Source organism: Saimiri boliviensis, chromosome 3, assembly GCF_048565385.1.
Source record: "Saimiri boliviensis isolate mSaiBol1 chromosome 3, mSaiBol1.pri, whole genome shotgun sequence".
In the NCBI taxonomy this organism is placed as follows: domain Eukaryota; kingdom Metazoa; phylum Chordata; class Mammalia; order Primates; family Cebidae; genus Saimiri; species Saimiri boliviensis.
Window position 1 is genome coordinate 99,976,724 of NC_133451.1, and position 23,522 is coordinate 100,000,245.

Genomic DNA, 23,522 nt, shown 5'->3' on the forward strand with positions numbered 1-23,522 from the left:
TCAAAACAATTCAGGATTGGGGTTTTCCTGTCTTGTTCCTGGTATACTATGAGTAACTGATCCATCTCAGAGGAAGAGATGGCAACTTCAGGCTGACATGGGAAAAAAATGCCACATCAATTGGATTTGATTTTCAATTGGATTTTACATTTGCATTTCAGATTTAAGAAATTTTTTTAGAAATTTATATTTTTTAAGAAATCTTTTCCAGTAGATGCTAGAAGAATTATCCCCCTCCATAGATAAGCAGAACAACCAAAATTGTCTCCAGAATTGCCAAATGTCCCCTGGGGCTGGCAAAATCTCACATGATTGAGAACCACGGGAGTAGAAACTACTCAAAATTCAATGTAACACAGCCAGGCTGGGAAGCATATTGACACTTCAAATCTGAAGAACCAACCACACTAAGGGGAGGCTAACACTGCTGGACACACTACCAGAAGGCAGCATGCAAAACTGCCCAAAACTAAAATTTCAAAGCAGCCACTGACTCTCGAAATTTCCTCTTCTTGGGAACAGAGTAAAAATACTCTAATCCATAAATGCACAGATAAGCAGAAAAAAAAATGTGGCAGCCATCACAAGCTTCATCTAGATCTGCACCGTCCAGCAGAACTTCCTGAGATGATGAAAATGTTCTATAATGCGCTGTCCAAGTCCTGCGGCCACTAACCACATATACAGCTCCTGAAGTGTGGTTATTGCAACTAACAAACGGAACTTTTTTACTTTAACGTTAATTCAATTCCAGTTGCCACAAGTGGATAGTAGCTACCAAACTGGACAACACAGATCTAGCTGACCTTGCTATCATTCATCTTATTGCTGTTGTTGGTAGACATTTAAAAGTTTCCCTTTTCATCAGGCAATTTTTTAGTATCATCTTCCCAGGGCAGAAAGATCAATTCTCTGTTAAACTGAGGATGGGGAAAATAAAAAACCAATGCCTGCCCCTGACCACACCCAGGCCAATCCTCTGAAGAACAAATATAACGACCTCTTGTTGGGCTGTGTGTCCCACTTCTGTGTTCTTATTTCATTGTTGTACCATCTGAGTATTCAGCTAGATCCAGAATGGGCTGCTGGCCTTCTATGAAAAACATCCACATATAAGGGGACAAACTATTTGGGAAAGATAGAATTGGTAAAAGGGAGAATCAGCTCACTCATTTACTTGGTTTAACTAACTCTCTCTCAAGTAGAACGTAATATCCACGAAAGCAGGACCCTTTTCTGTCCTTTTACCACTGCATTCTTAGGACCTGGAACAAAGGCACATACAAAATAAGTGTTACATATTTGATGAAACTGTAACAACAAGAATAGTAGTCATGTGCCAGGAACCATAGTTTTATAAATATATTAACGTCTTTAAATCTCACTATAACGCCGTAAGGTACGCACTATTGGCCTCACTATGAGGTATGTTTTATTATCTCCATTATTACAGATGACAATACCGAAAAATCGAGGGTTTAAATAATGTTCCCAAGATCACCCAGATGGTAAGTGACAAACCTGTAATCTGAATCCCACCACATATGAAACTTATTTCCTTACTTAAGCTGTTGTAAGATACTAATGAATTATCTAAGGATTTCAGTATCAGAAATACCTGAGCTACTTTGCATCCTGCCCCTTATCTCCCAATTCTGTTACATCAGGAAAGCTCAGTGTAGACACAAAACATCTATAATGAATTATGATTACAAGATACATGATAATAGCAGACAGAATGCAACATAATGGAGAAGAGTGCAAGTAATTCAGCCCATGAACAAGTGAACACGTGTACCCATGAGGGCCACACATTTTACACAGCTAAGGGAAAATGGTCCAAGGCTCTGAACACTTCAGCCCCTAATAGGAGGTAACAGGCATCCCCAGGAGAAGGAAAGGCTTATGTAAAACCATGAGGATGTATAATATGGAAATTTAGGAGTGGTGAGAGGGGAATGGAGAGGCAAGCCAGAGACGGACTGTATATGCTTCTTAATGTCATGCCCGGTTTCAGACTCTCTGTGGCAGTAGGACCCTACTCCACTGTAAGGCAGGTCCACAAGGGATTCAGCCCAATATGATTCTACAAAATAGGTGATCTGGATCTGTCCCAAATTTCCCTCATCCCAACTGACACATCCCCAAGGGCAGATGAAAACTGGTCTTATTGGAGAAAGATTCAATCAGATAGAAAATGATATTCATTATATCTGATGCTTTATCAGAATGAAGTTAAGAGGTGGCTCCAAGAGCAAGTCAGTTTCTTGGTTTTTCTTTACTATTCCGACAGGTATATGGACAAGTTTAACTTCCTGTAATTCTAAACGTTTCCCAGAGCTGTAGCACTAGATTTTCCCATCTCTTTGCCTATCATCTCCCACAAATACACTTCCTTTACTTTCCTTTACAGGAGCTATTACCCAAAGCTTCGTATTTGGTGTCTCATTTACTTTCCTTATAGTTTTTAACTCACATTTAACCATGAAACCGTTATTTCAAACCTCCGCAAAACTCAATTTCTATAACTATGTTATCTACATGCCCCTACTATTTGAAATGCAGCTAGTAAGTGAAATGTGCACCAAGTGGACAAAAATAGACTCCAGATTTTTATTAATAACTTTGTATTAATTACAATAATGTTGAACTTATATCAACATTAAAAAACATTGAAATGATAGTATTTGGGATATATTAGGTTAAATATATCACTGAAATTTATTTCACCTGTTACTTTTTACTTTTTAATGTGGTATATAGAAAATGTTGAATTACGTCCATGGCTCACATTTCCTCTATACACTATCTCTACTAAGGCTGTCCCTCAAATGCAACAGGTTTAAAATGGGATCCAACACTAACAAGCTCCATGACATCTCCGGTCCTCAGTTTTGTCATCTATAAAATGGAACTACTAACTGTAATAGAGGATGATAACAGTAAGAGCTAATGCTAACAGTCACAATATCCCTGTGAAGCTGTCATTCCCATTTTAAAGGTAAGCAGATAGAGGCACAGGGAAATTAAGTGACCAACCAAAAGTTACATAGTTAATAAATAGTGGAGCCCAGATTTCAGCCCAGGCAATCAGCCCCGGGGTCCTGCTTTTAACTACTGGTCTCTCTTAATACTCACCTCAGAAACGTAACAAAAACTCAATGGGTTAATTTAGGTAAAACATTTCAAAATGTACCTGGTACACACTAAACTCTCCTTTGTGTTCAACTATTATCACCCTTACCCCCATCCCCAACCCACTTCCCAGTTTCCCCACAGGTAACAACCTTGGTCTCCACTTCCCAGTTCAAAACTTCAGGACCATTTTTTAACATTTCTCTCTTCTTCATCCCTTAAATCTAGCCGGTTCTCTCTACTCTTCCTTCAATGTTTTCAATGCAGCTACTTCTCTAGTACCACTGCCATCTTACCCTAGCCCTTCAGCCCGTCACACTAATCAACGAACAAGAAGAACATAAAGAGTATTCATGTGCCAGGCAGGTTTCCAATCTATTAATTCATTTAAACTTCACTATAACTTTGCCTGGTCCCCAGGTCTTCCACATCGGGGTCCTACCAGTGTCTAAATTTCTTCAGCAGAGAACATTCTTCCAAGATTACCAGTTTCATCCTATGATAGGAATTTTAAAGGTATGGGTTCTTCATACTGTCCTTATCAGCTGATTTAAGTAGGAGAGAGGGAGAGACGATGGTTATTCCATGAGGGAGAGAAAAAAATTACAGGGATCAGAAAATTTAAAGTTCTAGCCCCATCAAAAATCTCCTATAGAATCAAGTCTACTCTGCAGCCAAACACAAAAGCATCACACAGTCCCAGCCTCCCTATTCAACCTTACCTCCACTTCCCAACAAAAACTCTCCTGAGCAGTCACAAAAGTCTTGTCAATGTTCCTGGAGTAAAACATAGTAATTCTTATTCTTAACACTTATCCACAGAGTCCCCCTCTGACTCAGAAATCTGAGCTCCTCCATAAACCCTCCCAAAACACCCAGGTGAAACTAATCTCTCCTCTACACTACAATAAAACTTCTGTCTTATGCCACTCACTGTGGACCACAAAGACACATTCACCACCTGGCAAATGCCATTTACAACCCAAACAGAGACCATGAACTACCAGAAGGCACGCAGTAATTCCCGCATTTTTCGCCATGTCTAGCACAAGTCTCTACATAGAATACCCACTATGTGGTATTTACCACTATGTGGTAAATGGAAATAAATGAGTAAATAAATGTACAATGTAACAGAAATTATCTGTAAATACCCCAAGTTAGCCAACCTTATTTCCCTAACCATGAAATACCTGAAGGTAACAGAAGGAATACTAAGTCTGAGTTTCAAGCCAGTGGTTTCACTGCACTTTCAAATTCATTATGTCTCCTTTGCTCATCTGAACAATCTCGTGAAGTACATACTATTACACCTTTATGTCAACTGAAGTTCAAATAAGTGAAGTGACTTTCCCCAAGACTACACAGTTAGTAAATGGCAAAGCTGGGATGAGAGACCAGGCCAGGAGTCCAGTGCTCTCTCCACTGTTCTAATTCATCTTTTATCTCCTTCCCCTACTCAACTTCTATGGAGTTAGATAAAAGGAGAGAGGAATCAGCACACAGTTCTTAATAGCAGACATGATAAATTAATGACTTCCAAAGAACATTTGCCTGAGACTGCTTGTTTTGTTTTTTTCTTTGACTCATTAAGAGCAAGTAATGCTTTGGGAGACATTGCATTTAAACCTCATTATTCCACTGGACTGTGAAATATTTCCATCTAACCCTAAAACCAGTGCCTTTGCAGACTCCAAAGATGGGCCCTCCCCTGCTCCACACTGAAAGGAAGATAAGGCTGTTTCTCATCACAGAGTAATTAAGGAAGGAAGCAACGTTGTGAGGACACAGCACTTTACAAAGTCAACTAGCAATTACTAAACATTATAAACGACTGGTCTTCCCACACCTGACTGTTACCAAGAATGGAGTCTTTAAAACCCTTAACTTGTTCAACATTCCGATTTAACACAGAGACACAAAGAACCTCAGTTCAAGGCAGTCTCAACTCATGAATGACCACATTGTTGAGTGCTCTCCGTTCACACTGAAACTCAGAAATGGAAAGACATGGAGATGGACTCAAACCTGGACCAACTGCACTGGCAGAGCCAAGAAAAACCAGGAACGCGTCGAAGGCGCCCGCCTCCGCCTGCTCTGCAGATCTTCAAGCCACTCCAAGGGACGCAGGCAGCTCCTGTTTCTACAGCTGCAGGTTTCAGCAGCCTCAGGTTTCAAGTACCGCCAGCTCACGTGTGAAGGGTTTTCCTGGGGGTCTTACCTAAGCCGAGGCGCTGGGGAGTAGGGGCGTTTTTCCCACGGACGGTGGCTCTGACCCCACGCTGCGGCCAGCTCGGGCGAGACCCCCACCCTGCGCTGCGCCCCTCCGCCTCGCAGCTGCTCACGGCCCAGCCCGGAGGCGCCGGGGCCCGGAAACCCAGCTCCGCGCTCCTGGAAGGATGCGGAGGAGGCGGGAGAGAGGCAGCGGCTTCGAAACAAGCTGCTCCCACAGTCCCTCGGATCCTAGGCGTCTCGCCCTCTGCCCCTACTTACCCAGTTCTGCGCGTTATTGCTCAGCTTGACTTTCTTGCACAGGCTCCCGGGGATCTCCATGACCTTAGAGCGCGCAGGGAAGCCGGGGTTCTTTGCGCCGGGAGGGTAGGAGGGCAGGGCAGCAGGAGGAGGGCAGGGCGGCGAGCGGGGCGGGGCTGGGGGGCGGGGCCTCCTCGCGTCGGACGGGCGCGCGCTGACGTGCGTACGCGCCCGTGCTCGTGGCCCGGGTTGCGTGACGCAAGCGCCGCGCCTTGGAAATAAGTCCGGGGCAGAGGTCTGCGCAGAACGGCCAGAACCGGAAGTAGAATCTGGGGGCGGAGCTTCAGCGCTCGCACCGGCGACAGTGTGGACGGCGTTCCTCCTTCCTGATACCAAGGGGATGTTCAAGGGGAGGGGCGGTGCCTGAGATGTAGTCGTGGAACGTCCTGTACCTCCGCGGCTGCCAGCTTTATGCTGAGAGCTCTGAGAGCGAGTCCTAGCGGCAGGGAGAAAAGCTTCGTGGGAGCGCGGCTCGCCGCGTGCGGAGCTCCCTCAGCAGAGGCTGCACGGGAGGACGCAGATGTGGGCTCCTGCCCCTCTGGCTGCTCCTCCAAAGGCCTGGCTGCGGCCTTCTGTCCTCCTCTTCTGTGCTCATATTAAATGAGCTACTTTTTAAATGTTTTCCAGCTTTGCAAAGGGAAGAATTGATTTACTGAACAGCTCGTTCTCCACGTTAGGCTTCACTTTAAAATTCTACTCAAGACACAATTTTTTGGGGGGGGAGACCAGGCGCCAGGCTGGAGTGCAGTGGCGCAATCTCGGCTCACTGCAGCCTCCGCCTCCCGGGCCCAAGCAATTCTCCTGTCTCAGCCTCCCAAGTAGCTGGGACTATAGACACACACCACCACACCCAGCTAATTTTTGTAATTTTCAGTAGAGATGCAGTTTCATCATGTTGGCCAGGATGGTCTCAATCTCTTGACCTTGTGATCTGCTTACCTCAGCCTCCCAAAGTGCTGGGATTACAGGCGTGAGCCACCGTGCCCGGCCAATTTTTTTTTTTTTTTTTTTTTTTTTTTTTTGAGACAGAGTCTCGCTGTGTGCCCAGGCTGGAGTGCAGTGATGCTATCTCAGCTCACTGCAACCTCCTCCTCCCGGGGTTCAAGCGATGATTCTGCCTCAGTCTCCCAGTAGCTGGGACTCAGGCGTGCGCTACCACGCCTGGCTAATTTTTGTATTTTCAGTAGGGCTTCACCATGTTGGTCAGGCTGGTCTTGAACTCCTAACCTTAGGTGATCTGCCCACCTGGGCCTCCCAAAGTGCTGGGATTACAGGCATGAGCCGGGGCTCAGCCTCAAGACACTATTTTTAAAAAGACGTAAATGCCCGTTTCTTGATATCAATAATGAATATCTCAACCCAGATTAGTGATCACTTATACCCTCTCCTCTTGGATACCCCACATCGTATCAGATTTCTGTACAGTGCTTCTTCCGACCTACACCGGAAAGGGGCTTCGGTATTAAGAGCTACTCGGAAATCCCTAGAGGACTGAAATCCAGGACCGGAGAGGCCACTGGTAACCCCAAATAGAACGCCCGCCTACAGAGGGCATTTTCAAATTCACCCAATTATTCCAGGGCTAGTTTGTAGGAGGATGGGCTGGGGGCATGAGAGTTTCCTCCAGGAGTTATCTTCCCCCCATCACCCATAACTCTGAGCACTCTTTTCCGAGGCTTTTTCTTGGCACCAATAGAGCAGCTTGCAGCTCTGCCCCTCTGTGACACAGCTGCCCTCCACCCCCACCCATCACCAAGACCTGAGACTGCGGCCTGTTAGTGACTAGCAAATCAGCCCCCCATCTATTTACTCCACTACTGCTGTCTTAAATTAGGCCTTCTCCATATCCAGCCTGAGTCATCACCAAGCCCATTAACTGGACATCCTCCCACCTGTGCAGCCACTCTCCACACTGCAACTACACACTCCGTTCTTGCACCTGCTGTCAGAGCGGTATTTCTGAAACAGAGATCTGATCTTGTTCCCTTCAGCTTTTTCTAGGGACTTTTCAATCTGGAGTTCTGACATAGAACTGAATTTCAATATAATTCTAAATTCTGCCAATAACAGGAATGAACTTAGAAGAGGATCTAAAGCTTCATATGAGAACATAGGGACACATCTGAAGTTAACCGTTTCTCTGAGTCCTGGTTCTTGTTAGAGGGAAATGGCATTCAGTTAGTATATAATTATGACTATATATATGGGAGTTTGTTAAGTATTAACTTACACAATCACAAGGTCCTACAATAGGCTGTTTGCAAGCTGAGGAGCAAGGAGAGCCAGTCCAAGTCCCAAAACTGAACAACCTGGAGTCCAATGTTCAAGGGCAGGAAGCATCCAGCACAGGAGAAAGATGTAGGCTGGGAGGCTAAGCCTATCTCTCCTCTTCACGTTTTTCTGCCCACTTTATATTCACTGTTAGCTGATTCGATGGTGCCCACTCGATTAAGGGTGGGTCTGCCTTCCCCAACCACTGACTCAAATGTTAATCTCCTTGGGCAACGCCCTCACAGACACACCCATGATCAATATTAACATCCTTCAATAAGTTGACACAAGGTATTAATCATCATAAATCCACCCTTGACAACTTGAACCCATACACATCTCCTGAGATCATACATAATCTTCACATAAGACAATAATAAAGTCATAATTACACCTAACATAATACAACTATTCTTTGTACAACCGGAAATGTACCAGTCCCCAACTTAAGTACTATTACATAAAGTTAATGATACTTAAATGCTGATATGAAGTCACTAAATCTTATGTCACATGATAAAAAAGGAGATAAAATGATGTTTTCTTAGTACAAGTGTATACATGCACAAACATGTTTTTAACAAAAGAAGGAGGAAAAATGACAATTACAGTCCTCATTTCTGCAGCTGGTCACATTGTCATAGCTGGTATTGATGACTACCTTTTTCTATTACCCATTCTGTATTCCCTTTGCCTTCAGCAAGCACCTGAGCAGGTTGTGGTTTTTGCCTGGTAGAGTGACCCAAACCTTCATTCCTGAAGGGTCTGGGCCATTTGTAGTCCTGCCTGGATTGGACTCTTGTAATTTCTCATTATGGTAATTCTAAGAGATGCCCTATAGGATCTCCTGTATTCCATCTGTACTCTTGCTGACCTCCACTGTGGAGTAGTAGACTGATTTCATCTTGATAGTCTAGGTCAGTCACCCCAGCCAACACTGCAACTCCCTTCTAAGCCTGTTAACTTAAAGGTAGGAGGGCACCCAAAGTATCCCGTTGGCAATCTTAACTCCCAGTTTAATGGAATCATTGTTGTGTTTCTTGGTGGCAGCATTCCTCTCTCTGGAACTATGATGTTTAGGCCAGCAGAACATAATATCGCAGGAACACGAAGCAAAAACGTTGCTAGTGGATCATAGGGGTGATGGTGAGTGGTGCCACTTCCACCCCTTGATTCCTGGACCCATGAATCCTGGCTATGGAAGAAACAGTACTGAGGGAATGTATTCTCTTCCCAGGTCCACCAGGGGGCGTAGTTTCAAAGACAAGAACTTCACAGCACCTTATCTCCACCCACCTCTCCATCCGGGATCTTAGAGGTATTTGTTTAAACTTTCGTGAGCACAGGAAAAAAAATTGAAGATCAATCACTCCAGAAGTTTAAAGGAACTGCTTTCATAGGCCAAAGGGCTTGGATGGAGTGGGAATTCCTCCCAGGTTAAAAGTCCCTGTCCCCCATATTGGGGTGGACTCCATATCTGGATCCTCTTCCATTACCTCATGGAAGCTCTTTTTCTTTCTCCTTTTCTTCTCGCTCTCCCTGAAAAAATCACTTACTGCAAAACTCTTCAGGGTCTGATATTTACTTGCAAGTGCCCTGCACCTGGCAGTGTCCTCTTTCCCATTCTTGTGTGAGTGAGGGACCAAGAGCCTGGAAAAAACAGCCCACCAGGGTACAAGCTAAGCCTCCCCTGGGTCCTGGAACCTGGTCACAGTACCATATATTGGATGCGGATTCAGAGACTACATGGCCTTCTGAAGAACTTTGCCCCAAGTCATGCAAAATATTATCACCTAGCTGGTGTTGTAGTTGTGATTTCAAAAGGCCATTCCACTGTTCTATCCAGCTGCTTCGGGATGATGGAGAACATGGTAAGACCAGTGAATTCCATGAGCATGAGCGTATTTACTGCACCAAGCATGAGCGGTAAAGTGAGTGCCTTGGTCAGAGGCAACGCTGTATTGAATACCGTGATGGTGGATAAGGCATTCCGTGAGTCCACAGATGGTAGTCTTGGCAAAAGCATTGCATGCAGGATAGGCAAATCCATATTCAGAGTAAGTGTCTATTCCAGTGAGGACAAATCTCTGCCCTTTCCATGATGGAAGAGGTCCAATATAATCAACCTGCCACCAGGTAGCTGGCTGATTGCCCTGAGGAATGTTGCCATATGAAGGGCTCAGCATTGGTCTCTGCTGCTGGCAAATTAGGCACTCAGCAGTGGCCGTAGCCAGATCAGCCTTAGTGAGTGAAGGTCTATGTTGCTGAGCCCATGCATAACCTCCATCCCTGCCACCATGGCCACTTTGTTCATGGACCCATTGGGCAATGACAAGGGTGGCTGGGGAAAGAGGCTGAGTGGTTGTCCACAGAATGGATCATCCTATCCACTTTATTATTAAACTCTTCCTCCACTGAGGTGAACACCTGTTGGTGAACACTCACATGGAATACAAATATCTTCACAGTTTTTGACCACTCAGAAAAATGCATCCATGTACCTCTTCCCCAAATTTCTTTGTCACCAATTTTCCAATCATGGTTCTTCTAAGTCCCTGACCATCCAGCCAAACCACTGGTTACAGCCCATGTATCAGTATATAATTGCTCATCTGGCCATTTCTCCTTCTATGCAAAGTGCACAGCCAGATGCGCTGCTCAAAGTTTCTCAAGTTTCTCCCACTGGGAAGATCTTCCTTCACTGCCATCTTTCAGAGATGTCCTAAAAAGGAGCTGTAGTGCTGTAGCTGTCCACTTTCAGGTGGTGCCTGCATATCATCCAGAACCATGTATGATCCAGGCCCTAGTCTTCCCTTCCTCTGTCAGTTGATCATAAGGAACTCCCCATGAGTCAATCGGTGCAGGCTCGGAGAGAGAAGGCAGGGTAGCAGGAGTTGGTACCATGGGCATTTGAGCCACTTCCTCCTATAATTTACTTGTGCCTTCAGGACCTCCTCAAGCCCGATCACATATATACCACTTCCATTTGATGATGGAATGCTGCTGTGCATGACCTACTTTATGGCTAGATGGGTCAGAAAGCACCCAGTTCATGATAGGTACTTCGGGTCCCATAGTGACTTGATGGCCCATCATTAAACATTCAGTTTCCACAAAAGCCCAGTAACAGGCCAAGAGCTGTCTCTCGAAAGGAGAGTAGTTATCTGCAGAAGATGGCAGGGACTTGCTCCAAAATCCTAGGGGCCTCCGCTGTGATTCACAAATGGGACCTGCCAAAGGCTCTGAGCAGCATCCCTGTCTGCCATTGACACCTCAAGCACCATTGGACCTGCTGGGTCATAGGGCCCAAGTGGCAGAGCAGCTTGCACAGCAGCCTGGACCTGTTGCTGAGCCTTCTCCTGTTCCGAACCCCACCAAAAACTGGCAGCCTTTTGAGTCATTCGATAAATGGGATGGAGTAATACACCCAAATGACAAATCTGTGTTGCCTCCAAAATCCAAATAGGCCCACTAGGCATTGTGCCTCTTTCTTTGTAGTAGGAGGGGCCAAATGCAGCAACTTCTCCTTCGCCTTGTAAGGACAATCTTGACAGGCCCCACACCACTGGACCCCTAGAAATTTTACTGAGGTAGAAGTTCCCTGAATTTTAGTGGGATTTATTTCCCATACTCTGACACACAAATGTCTCACCAGTAAGTTTAGTGTGTTTGCTGCTTCTTGGTCACTTGATCCAATCAGCATAATGACATCAATGTAACGGGCCAGTGTGATGCCTTTCAGAAGCAAAAAGCAATCAAGTTCTCTCCGAGTAAGATCATGACACAAAGCTGGAGAGTTGATATGCCCCTGAGGTAGGATAGTAAAGATATATTACTGGCCTTGCCAGCTGAAGGCAAATTGCTTCTGGTGGGCCTTATGGACAGGAATGGAGAAAAAGCTATTTGCCAAGTCAATGGCTGCATACCGGGTACCAAGAGCTGTGTTAATTTGCTCAAGCAATGAAACCACATCTGGTACAGCAGCTGCAATTGGAGTCACCACCTGGTTAAGCTTATGATAATCCACTGTCATTCTCCAAGATCCATCTTTCTTCTGCACAGGCCAAATGAAAGAATTGAATGAGGATGTGGTGGGAATCACCACCCCGGGTCTTTCAAGTCCTTGACGGTGGCACTAATCTCCACAATCCCTCCAGGTGCAATATTGTTTCTGATTTACTATTTTTTTTTTACTTAGTTTTAATTTACTATTTTTCTAGGTAGAGGCAGCTCAAATGGCTTCCACTGGGCGTTTCCTACCATATTAACCCTTACCCTTCCAGTCAGAGAGCCAATGTGCGGGTTCTGCCAGCTGCTAAGTATATCTATGCCAATTACACATCCTGGCACTGAGGAAATGACGACAGAATGAGTCCAGGGACACTCCGTTAATTACCTGACCTCCTGTTCCACATAGGAAGTGCACAAGGGGAAAAGAAAAGGCACACAACAATACTTTTAGGAGTAAACAGCCTTTATACCAAGGATGTGACAATGCAGATATAATATGCAAATCACAGTGGGAAATGGAGAGGGCAGATATATACACATACACACATACACCCAATAGACTGTGGAGGAATCATCACCAGACTGAGAAGCCGGGGCTCCAGAGTCAGCCATCCATCCATGCACAGACGAGGAGAGGTCTTGTGGAGCTTCAGTGTGGTCTGGGACCATAGCTCTTGCATAACGAGTTGTTTGACCCAGTCCCAAGGACCCTTTGTGCCTGAGCTCAAGGACACAAAAAGGTCAACCTATTTTTGCGATTGTCTGTTGCTTTTCAGTAACTAACATACAAGAACAGATTTCTCCGAAACAGTGCTGGATGAATGCCTCAAGAGGTTCATGTAGCCTGTTCCGGGATTGGTGACCATTGTTTCTGTCCACGTTCAACTGAGTTCAAATTTAATGTTTAACTTTTCCTCCACACCTCCACAATCCCATACTTGGAACTGGAGGACCACAATGATGTTTTGGGTCTCCTGGAATCAACGTCAGCTCAGAGCCAGTGTCCAGTAGTCCCCAAAATGTCTGATCACTTCTCTTTCTCCAATGCACAATTACCCTGGTAAAAGGTCGGAGGTCTCCTTGGGGAAGGATGGGAGAAAGATTTACTGCATAAATTGCCAGTAATGTAGTGGTGTTCTTCCTCAAGGGGACCGGGCCTCCCCTTCATTCAAGGGGTTCTGGGTCTGTAAACTGGCTCAAGTCTGGAAATTGATTGAGAGACCATGATTCTGTTTTTATGATTCAAATTAATCTTTTGTCCATTCGACCTAGAAGTTTTCAGTTTGTATAATTTAAGTAGGAATGCAGTGGGCTTCCTATCAATTTCACTTCCAGGAATACTGTGATTAATTAGCCAATGCCAGAGCTCTACACGTGTCAGATCACTCTGATCGCCACTTTGCCTCTGCTATCCATGCTGTTAGCTATGCCTTTGACAGGTCAGTGCCACCATTTGGCCCCTGCCACTTCAGGATCCAATTATTTCCATTGTATTTAAATTTTGTAATTCAGCGACTGTGGTTCCCACTGTTAGATCTAACATGAAGAGAAGAGCAATTACGGGCTCTTCAAAAATGCAGATGCTGCCCTCACAAATCTATTTAGCAAGGCATTGGTCAAGGGTATACCTTCTGGACCCTCCCAGCTGGGATGAGTAGGTCTAAAGTGACTAATCCACTCCGCCATACCAATCTCCCTAAGCCTTTGGATCCCTTCCTCCACATTAAACCAAGGGATATTAGGCATTTCCAGCTTGCTCACTGTGGGTCATCTTTTAATCTATATTTCAGCTAACCAAGCAAATAAACTATTAGAACTTTTTTAACTCCCTACACTGCAACATTAAAGGCCCACTAAGCAGGCCCAAATCAATACAGTCAGACTGATCCAATTCAATGTTCCTTCTACCATTATCCCACACCCTTAATATCCATTCCCATGCCTGTTCTCCAGGTTGCTGTTTATATAACTTAGAGAACTCAAACAGTTCTTTTCGAGTGTAGTGTACCTCCTCGTGGGTCACACTCTGAACCTCACCTCTTGGGGCCCACTGAGACTCTAGTTATAAGTCTAGAGGCAAACAGAGGTGTTGGGGGTGCTTCCTGAGGAGAATCAACATTATCTTGCCTGACAACTGCCTGAGGGGAGGCCATCACTGTTGCCCCAGGCAGCTCAGGGTTTATCTCCTCAGACAAAGGTGGAAAGGCTGATGGCAGCATGGGTCAGGTAGGGGATGTTGCCATTACTGTGGATGGGGAAGCTGGTAAAAAATATTCATCAGAGTTTACAAACTTAGTGTCCCCCAACTTCATCAGGGTCCTCCCACACATCCCCATTCCAAGTTTCAAGGTCCCATTTTTTTCCAACTGATGCCCTCACTTTAAGAGTAGACACCTGGAGAGGCTGTGCATGCGCCTTCCATTACAGGTCAGCCACTCACATATGAGCTCGTATCTGTTTTTCCACAGTTTCAGTTCTTTCACCACAGGAGATAAGACTTTCACTCAGGGCAGCCTTAGCAGATTTGAGGTTCAGTATTTGCTCTGAAGCCAGGAGACAGAATCCCTGAGTTTATAATTTTCTTTCATCACTTTGTCCACTGAACTTAGGAGCAACCAACTAGCTTCATTATGTTTCTTGTTCTCCACATATGGTCAAAGGTATTATGTATAGTTATTCAACTCCTTGCCTCTCACAAGTGGTGAATCAGGAGTGTCAAATGCATTTATTTTGTATAGCTCTCTAAACAGTTTCTGCCAAAGACTATCAGTGTTCTCCACACTATTAGAAATAGAGTCCTTAGCATTTTTGAGTCTAATCATATTAATCAGCCAGCTCCAGAAACCCCAAAACCAATGAAAGAACTCTATCCTTAATATTCTGTTCCTCTAGAACTGTTGGGGTTCAGGGATTCAGGGGAGCCCTCAACTTCCCTGAGGGGATGTTGCTCCAGGTTCTCGGTCTATCACTCTCTCAAGAATGAGAGAGGAGACCACAGCATAATGCACTCATAAAATAAATACCAGACCCCAAAAGTGTTGCAGAAAAGTGATTTATTTAGGCAGAGAGAGAAAAAGGAGAAGGAGAGAGAAGGAAAAGCTAGCTCTCATATTGAATGAGAGAAAGAAAAGCTGCTCTCCCACTGAGTGAGAAGGATTCCCAGAGGGAGAAACCAGAGAAGGAAAATTCCCTCACACTAAGTCAGAGAATCCAGAAAGATGGAATCCAAGAGAGGAAAGACAGCTTCCACACTGGGTGGAAAGGGACCCCAGAGGGGAAGATCCAGGAGGGGATTCCAGAGAGCTGCAAATCTGGTGTGGGTGAAGGAGCAGGGGAATTTATCCTGGGAATGGTTCTTATATGGAGGTAGGAGAGCAAAGAGCAGGAAAAACTTCCACTTACAAACCCATCATCTCTTGTCAGAACTCACTCACTATCATGAGAACAGCGTGGGGGAAACTGTCGCCATGATCCATCACCTTCCTCCCTCCACATCAGGATTACAATTCGAGATGAGATTTGGGTAGGGACACAGAGCCAAACCATATTAGTGAAATACATACTGAAAGATTAATCACTGAAATGGCAATGCAGAAAACAAAATTAGGTTCTTGAATATGATAGCAGGAATGGAGGAAAATGGTTGATAGATCTTTCAGAATGCAGAGCAAAAATCCCAAGAGGTGGGAAATACAGCATAGTTTTTTTTGGAAAGAAAAGAACAGTCCAGGAAATCTAACATTCAAGTATTAGAAGTTTTAGAAACCAAAAAAAAGACAGAGAAAACTCACAGAAGAAAATCACCATGGCAATTATTTAATGAAATTTCTTAGAACTGAAATCCTTTCCTGAATGCCTAACTCAACAGATAAAATCAACCACAGAAAAGCATAGCACCATGAAGTTTCAGAATACTGTTATACAATAGTTCTAAATTATTTGGAAACTCTACAAGCCTCCAAAGAGAAGAAGAGTTCGCAAACAAAGAGTCAGGAATAAAAATGAATTAGAAGTTGTCAAGAAAAATACTGCAAGTTAGAAGAAAAATGGATGAATATCTTCAGAGCTCTGTAAATATTTTCAGGCAGAATTTGGAATTACTATATATCCTTTCTCAAGGAAATACTGGAGGATATGTTCTGTGTCAGGTGAATTTTCCCTGACAATTTCCCTGACACAGAATTTCCCTGACATAGACAGGCCTGCATAGCCCTTCAGCTACACAAATTTCCACAGAGCTGCCTTAACATTGAGCAAATAGTTAAACCTAGGGAAATCAGTGCCCAGACATCAAAGCTAGAAATGAAACATATGGTCAAGCTTTCTCCCTAACCAGGAGCAAATTAAAATAATAGAGACAGTCTTACTTTCCTGGTGCCAGGACCCATCTCGGGTCAATGAAATCTGAGACGAATCAAGGTAAGAGAGGCAGCTGTTTGAATGGATTCATTGGAGAGTCTAAGCAGGTCTCCAGACAAAGCTGTAAAAGAAACAAAATAGAAGTCATTGCTCCGGTACCACAGTAGACAGGCCTTGAAGGTACTGGGTCCCTTTTAATCAGACTTAGCAAGCATTTTTTGCCTGACCTTCTATTTGAAATAAAATTAGTTACCAATAGACTTAGACAAATGCTATACTGCGCATAGGCACATAACCCCAACCTATGTAAGCACTAAGAAAATTGCAACACTTTGGGTTGGTCTGGTGGAATTATCTCTGGCCTTCTCCCTGTATCCAGTTATAGCAATACACTGGGCAACGATTTGATAACTCACCAATTATTTTATGTGTCAGACTGCCTGATTCCTTCACTTGGCAGAGATTTACTACACAAGTTAGAGGCCTCACCTGGAGAGACGTCAGATGTGTCTTCAAGCGCCTCCAGAGCACGGACTGCTGCTGCAAGCACTGCCGGTGAGCACTGACAAACTCACGGTATCCTGAGGGAACTCATCAGCAAGGAGCTCCAGCAGGATATTATTGAGCATATAGTCGTTCCTTTTCCACGCCTGGTTTACTGAATTGGAAAAATTCCAATTCTTCCTACAGGGCAGATCCCCAGAAAATGACCCAACGGTTTATCACCCATTGCCCTACATGAGCTGATGTGCAAGCCCACCTAAACATCATGCTCACAGCAGATGAAAGAAGGCTAGTATTAGGTAAGACAAAGCGGGAAGCATGGTGCCTTCATGACAAAAGCCCCAATTATACCAGGACCCTAATGAGGCAACTCGCTGAACTGACCCTAACTGGGATCCTAAGGAGGCAGGTGGAGATGGGATGAATCAACTGGAATGCTATCGAAAGTGGATCCTAAAGGACTTTGGATCAAGGGTGCCAAGACCTGAAAGTCTGAACAAAATACAGGCACTTCAGCAGAAACCCATTGAGGACCCCTCAGAATTTGTGGACCAGATCTGTTAGACATATAGGAAGTATACAGAGTTAGACCCACAGGGCCCTGAAAATCCTAGAATGGTGAATATGACCTTTATAGGGCAAAGTGCCCCAGACGTTAAGAAGAAACTACAAAAAGTGGAGGAGGCAATTAGAATGAAGCTTCCCGGATAATCAACATTGCCTTTAAGGTATATAATACTGGGGAGACCAAGGAAACCCAGGCACTTTGGCAGGCAGCTATGCACCCAGCAGCTGCAGGAGGAAACCCAAGAAAAAAGGGCCCCCAAGGCACAAAAGGAAAATAGAAAAGGACCAATATGCTTACTGTCAGGAAATAGGGCACTGGAAGAGAGACTGTCCCAACTTAAATCAGAAGGAACCCAGGTCACTATGGCTGTCAAGCCCAGAAAAGAATCTGAGGAAAACTGAGGGTGCCCGAGACTCCCAACAGCTCCAACTCTATCTGACGTCAAAATTTTCCCACAGGAGCCTCAGGTAGAGATGATACTGATGCTAGTTATTCGGGAGTTAATACACCAATCAGTAAGCTTTCTGACACCTGCTGTCAATACACTCCAACTATATATACCCCAGTATACCCCGACAATATACCCTCACTCTACGGACAGAAAGTGTCAGAAAGCTTAGAGATTGGTGTGTTAACTCCCAAATCAGAACAGTTCCTGCACCCATTTCATGTAAAGTGGGCAACGATTTGATAACTCACCAATTCCTTTACGCGTCAGACTGCCCGATTCCTTTACTTGGCAGAGATTTACTATGCAGGTTAGAGGCTCAGATCATCTTCCGCCTGGAGAAACGTCAGGTGTGTCTTCAAGTTCCTCCAGAGCACGGACTTCGGCTGCAAACACTGCCGGTGGGCACTGAGGCCCCACACCCAGAGGCAGAGGCAATTCATTAAGAGGACTTGGAAAAGGTGAAGCCAGAAATCTGGGCATCCGACCAACCTGGGAGAGAAATTAAGGTGAGTCCAACAAAAATCAAACGGAAGGAAAAGGCCCAACCTGTCTGAAGAAAACAATACCCCTTAAAGAAGGAAGTCTTGGAAGGTATCCAGCCGGTATTAATCTGGTTTTTGCAATATGACTTAATAAGGCCTTGTCAATTCTCATACAATACTCCTTTCCTGGCAGTAAAGAAGCTTCATTCCCATAAATATAGGTTCGTGCAAGATCTCAGAGAAATTAATGATATCGTGGAAGACATTCACCCCACCGTGGCTAACCCGTACGCTATGCTTGCTTCACTACCTAAGGATCGGAAATGGTTTACAGTGCTAGACTTAAAGATGCCTTCTTTTGCCTACCAGTGGAAATAGATGGACAGAACCTGAGACATCTGTAGTTTCAATATTGCTGGACTGTGCTCCCTCAAAGGTCTAAAAACTCCCCGACATATTTGGAGAGGCTTTGGTTCAAGCCTTAAGAGGCTTGCAATGAGTCAATGGGGTGCTACTTCAATACGTGGACAATTTATTAATTTCTGGCCCCTCAAAACAAGAACGTCAAAAAAAACACTGTGAAGACCCTAAACCACTTGGCAGCTTGTGGGTATAAAGTTTCAAGTCAGAAGGCCCAAATACGCAAGCACACTGTAGAATACTTGGGGTTTCTGTTACAAAGAGGAACCCACCTCTTCGTAACAGAAAGAGGGTCAGCCCACCACAATTTATGTGCCACACCAAGTCTCGGCGTTGTCAGAACAGAAAGGTGGCTATTGGCTATTGGCGGGCAGATGAGGCTGATACCGGGCTATCCTGCTAGATGTCCCCGCAGTGAAACTGCAGACCACTGGAACCTTAAACAAACCTCACCACTTTGCTGCCACCTACTGGGGAATCGCAGGAACTAACACATGACTGCCTGGAAGTTATTGATCAGGTAGGTATTTTCTAGCTTCCCAGATTTGAAGGACACATCCCTCTCATGTGCAGACTGGACACTGTTCACCAACGGGAACAGCTTAGTCATCAACAGAAGAAGGAACGCTGCCTATGCTGTAGTGAGTCTCTCCGAGGTAATAGAGGCAAGAACTCTCCCAACAGGGACTCCTGCACAGAAAGCTGAGTTAATCCCCCTTACCAGAGCCTTACAACTCTTCCAAGAGAAGAGCACCAGCATCTACACTGATTCCAAATACGCCTGCATGATAGTCCATGCACAGGGAGAGAAAAGGGCCTACCAAAGACTGACAATACTGAAATCAAATACGCAAAACATGTGTTAGAGGTACCAGAGGCGATAAAGGCCCCAAGAGAAACAACTATTATGCATTGCCCAGGCCATCACAGCAACAATTCTGAAGTAGCTAGGGGAAATGCTTTCTCAGATCGCATAGCCAGGCACCTAGCCAGCACCAACGTTGACATCCAGGCACCTTTAATTCCCAAAATAGATTTGGCAGCCTTCAAACCCAGCTATAGTCTTGAAGATGAAAAAGTGGCCAAGGACAAAGGGTTTATTCAGGATGAAAATGGCTGGAAATGGAATGACAAAGGCCTGGTTTAGGTGTCAGAGCAAATTCTTCACCCAATGCTAAAATATATTCATGACGGCACACATTTTGGACAAGATGCCTCGTTAACTTTTGTATAGAAGTATATGAAAGGAAAATGACTGAGGGGCCACTTGGAAAGTATAATCCAACGACGCAGTTTTCGTACTAAAAATGAGCCCAACACCATAGTACAGGACAGCCTGGAGAGCAAGGGAGAGGAAAATGACCGCTAGAGAACTGGCAAGTCGACTTTGCTCAAATGCTACCTGCCCCCGGAGGGAACAAGTATCTGCTAGTTCTACTGGACACCTTCTCAGGCTGGGTAGAGGCATACCCATGCTGCTCTGAGCAGGCAATGGAAGTAGTTAAGGTACTGTTAAAGGAAATCATACCTCAATATGGGTTTCCTGACATGATCCAGAGTGATAATGGAGCTTCACTCACATCAGAAATAACCGAACTAGTAAGTAAAGTGCTAGGGATAAAGTGGAAGCTACACACAGCCTGGAAGCCTCAATCCTCCAGACAAACTCAAAGAATGAATCATACCTTGAAAACAACTCTCGCCAAGCTACGTCAGCAAACACAGCTAAAGTGGCTTCAGGTGCTGGGGACTGCACTGTTCCGGGTAAGAACAGACCCCAGAAGTGGGATCAAATTAAGTCCCTATGAAATCATTTCGAGAGGGCTTTTACAGCCAACTTGTCCCGGGTCACTAGAATGTCTCCAGACAAGGAACTAGCTGTTAAAACTTATGCCACTCACTTGGGACAAACTCTTGACCCCTTGCATAAGTTTGCTTCTAACAGAGGCGTCATAGGCTCCATGGGAGCCCGCCACCCATTCCAGCCTGCTGGTCAAGTGCTGCTGAAGGAATGGAAGGAAGCTGGTCCTGCCCAACAACTACAGGAGAAATGGAAAGAGCGCCATGACGGGCTGCTAACTACCGACTCGGCACTGAAACTAGCAGGCATCAAACCCTGGGTTCATCCTGTGCAGGTAAAGAAATTCCACTCACCTGAGCCCTCTACTACAGAAACATCTGTGGCCACTCAGTGGGAGGAAGAGCCCCTAGAGGACCTGAAGTTTCTATTCAGAAAGCGATAAGAATTCCTTTTATCCTACTCTTCCTGTTTACACCTAGTATTGTTTCTGCACACACTTCTAACCTCTTTCTGCAGTGGGCACAGATCTATGCAGATAGCCTTTAGTGTGATTCCTGGTGGGTCTGTGGCCTATTACCCCTTTCTAGCACCACAGTTTCACCGTGGTGGGTCTCACCTATGCAAGGGAAAGACTGGAGACATTTACAAGTCTTCCTGGATTTAAAACACTGGACCGGGTCACAAATGATGGGCATGAGTGGGGCAAATGTGTCAGAATGGCCCATCAACACAACTTTAAATGATCCAGGACATGAAAAGCCGTTCTCAATGAATGAAACATGAGATGAAGTTAGAGCGCTAGCTCCTCCCTTGTTAGACCCCAACGTGCTCATCCAAACTTTTAAACCCCAAAATGTTTGATGCCAGAGTGGCTTTCTCCAAATTTGGGATGGACTCACATGGTTAATGACCTCTACCGGGCACCTGAGTCAACTAGCCCACTTGAGCTGTGAACAATGAAACCACCCCCTCAGCCGCTGGCCCAAAACCATGCAGGTTAGGGGATGGATTCTCCCAGATCGGTGCCAACATATTATAGTGCTCCGGAAAAGGGACGCATTTGCCATAGATTGGTCACAATGACCTGGCCTACAGATTGGGAGCAACGGCCCGGTACGCTCCCAACAGGACTTGATACGATGGCTTTGCGGCCCCAGTTTGCGGCCACCGCTCCCTGAGGGCTGGCTAGGGTGCTGCCCTCTAGGCCTCCCACAGGCACAAGGCCACTGGGTAAAAAACAAAAAACAAAATCTAGCCAATCTTCCACATACGATTAATAGGTGGACTAGATCAGTCTTTCATTAGTATGATCGTTTAGCTGCAGTATTCATGCCCTCAGTTAGGCTAGAAACTGTTACGTGGCACACAGATGCCCTGGCTAACTTTACCCGAAGGGCTCGGAATGACAGCCTCAGGAGATCGCCCTGATAAATACTGAAGTGTATCATACGTGGAAGCTATTCTACAAAACCGAATGGACTTAGACATCCTTACTGCAGCTCGAGTGGGAGGTTGTGCCCTCATCAGAACTGAATACTGTGTGTATATTCCAGATAACTCTGGGAACATCTCCCTGGCGTGAAAAGATCTGCAAACTCAGGCCACCTCCAGGCTAGAGCTGTCACTAAATGATCTCCTTGCATCATGGTTTGGTAGAAGGCCCTCTTGGTGGCAGAATATTCTAGCGTTCTTAGCCATTCTCCTAGGCATAGGTGTCGCTTTATGCTGTGGAGTGTATTGCTGCTCTGTGCTGTTCCAGAACATTCCTTGGACTCATGCCGTTATGTTTCAACAGGCACTGCCCCTTAGATCCCGAAATGAAAAACACTTCAGAGAACACTCCAGCCCCACGTGCAAGAACCGCTGACGACGACTCCTCTCAGCAGGAAGTAGCCAGAATGATCACAACATCCAGCATTCCAGCAGCTCCTCTGGCACACGCATTTTAGAAATCATGCACAAGTTGACAGTGGGGATTGTGGCAGGCCAGTTCTCGCTGACAATCACACAGACAGGCCTGCACAGCACTTTGGTTATGTCGACAAATGTCCATAAAGCTGCCCTAACATTGAGCAAATAGTTAAACCTAGGGAAATCAGTGCCCAGACGTCAAAGCTAGCAATGAAACATATGGTCAAGCCTTCTCCCTAACCTAGAGCAAGCCAAAATAATAGAGACAGTCTTACATTCCTGGTGCCAGGAGCTATCATGAGTTGATGAAATCTGAGACGAGTCAAGATAAGACAGGTAGCTGTTTGAATAAATTCACTGGGGAGTCCAAGGCAGCTCTCCAGACCAAGCTGTAAAGGAGATAATATAGAAATCATCACTCCATCACTCTGGTACCACAGTAGACAGGCCTTGCAGGTACTGACCCCACCTGCCTCTGACCTTTTAGTCGAAACAAAATTAGTTACCAATAGACTTACATGAATGCTATACTGCACGTAGGCACAGAATCCCAACATATGTAAGTGCTAAGAAAATTGTAACACCTGGAGTTGGTCTAGTGGAATTGTCGCCGGCCTTCTCCCTGTATCTGGTGACAGCAATAAATTTCCTTCTTTCCTAGTTTGTCCGCTTCTCGTTATTGGTCTTTGAGAAAACGCAGCCAGACCTGGCTTGATTCTGGGAACGTGTTCCACAAAAATGAAAGGAGAAAGCATGGCATTCAGAAAACAAGAATTTTTACCCTGGAGACAGCTAAAGGGAATCCCCAGACTGACGGTAATCCCAGGGTGACCCCGTGTCCCAGGTCTAGAGGGCACTCAGCAAGATGGCTCTCAGAGAAGTCAGAAACCCTGAGAGACCTTTTCGGAAAAGATGAAATCGATAAAGCATCTGCTAGGAATAGCCAAATTAAAAATGATTCGACAACAAGCAATAATTCAGGTTAGATAACTGCTTGAAGTTATCAAAAAGGACCCATGTATCCTCCCTTTTCTGTACAAGCTGTTTTTTGAGTAATCAACTGGTTGATAAAGGAAA

General features: G+C 45.1%; 1 protein-coding gene and 2 long non-coding RNA genes across 3 annotated transcripts in view; all 3 read right to left on the minus strand.

The window, feature by feature from the left end:
- Positions 1-5,772, minus strand: part of PAPSS1 (3'-phosphoadenosine 5'-phosphosulfate synthase 1) — a 107,706-nt gene extending 101,934 nt beyond the window's left edge. The window contains exon 1 of the mRNA XM_003929475.4: positions 5,629-5,772. Coding sequence (XP_003929524.1) covers positions 5,629-5,688 — 60 coding nt within the window. The 5' untranslated portion in view covers positions 5,689-5,772. The remainder of the gene's footprint in view (positions 1-5,628) is intronic.
- Positions 5,773-12,406: 6,634 nt separating this feature from the next.
- LOC120363590 (uncharacterized) lies at positions 12,407-17,322 on the minus strand. Its single transcript, XR_005579090.2, has 3 exons — positions 16,798-17,322; positions 16,317-16,429; positions 12,407-13,028 (listed from the first exon to the last, which is right to left on the minus strand). It is a non-coding gene; the product is annotated as an uncharacterized LOC120363590 (long non-coding RNA).
- Positions 17,323-17,327: 5 nt separating this feature from the next.
- Positions 17,328-23,224, minus strand: LOC141583911 (uncharacterized). Its single transcript, XR_012516748.1, has 3 exons — positions 22,964-23,224; positions 22,721-22,834; positions 17,328-18,320 (listed from the first exon to the last, which is right to left on the minus strand). It is a non-coding gene; the product is annotated as an uncharacterized LOC141583911 (long non-coding RNA).
- Between the last annotated feature and the right edge of the window lie 298 nt (positions 23,225-23,522).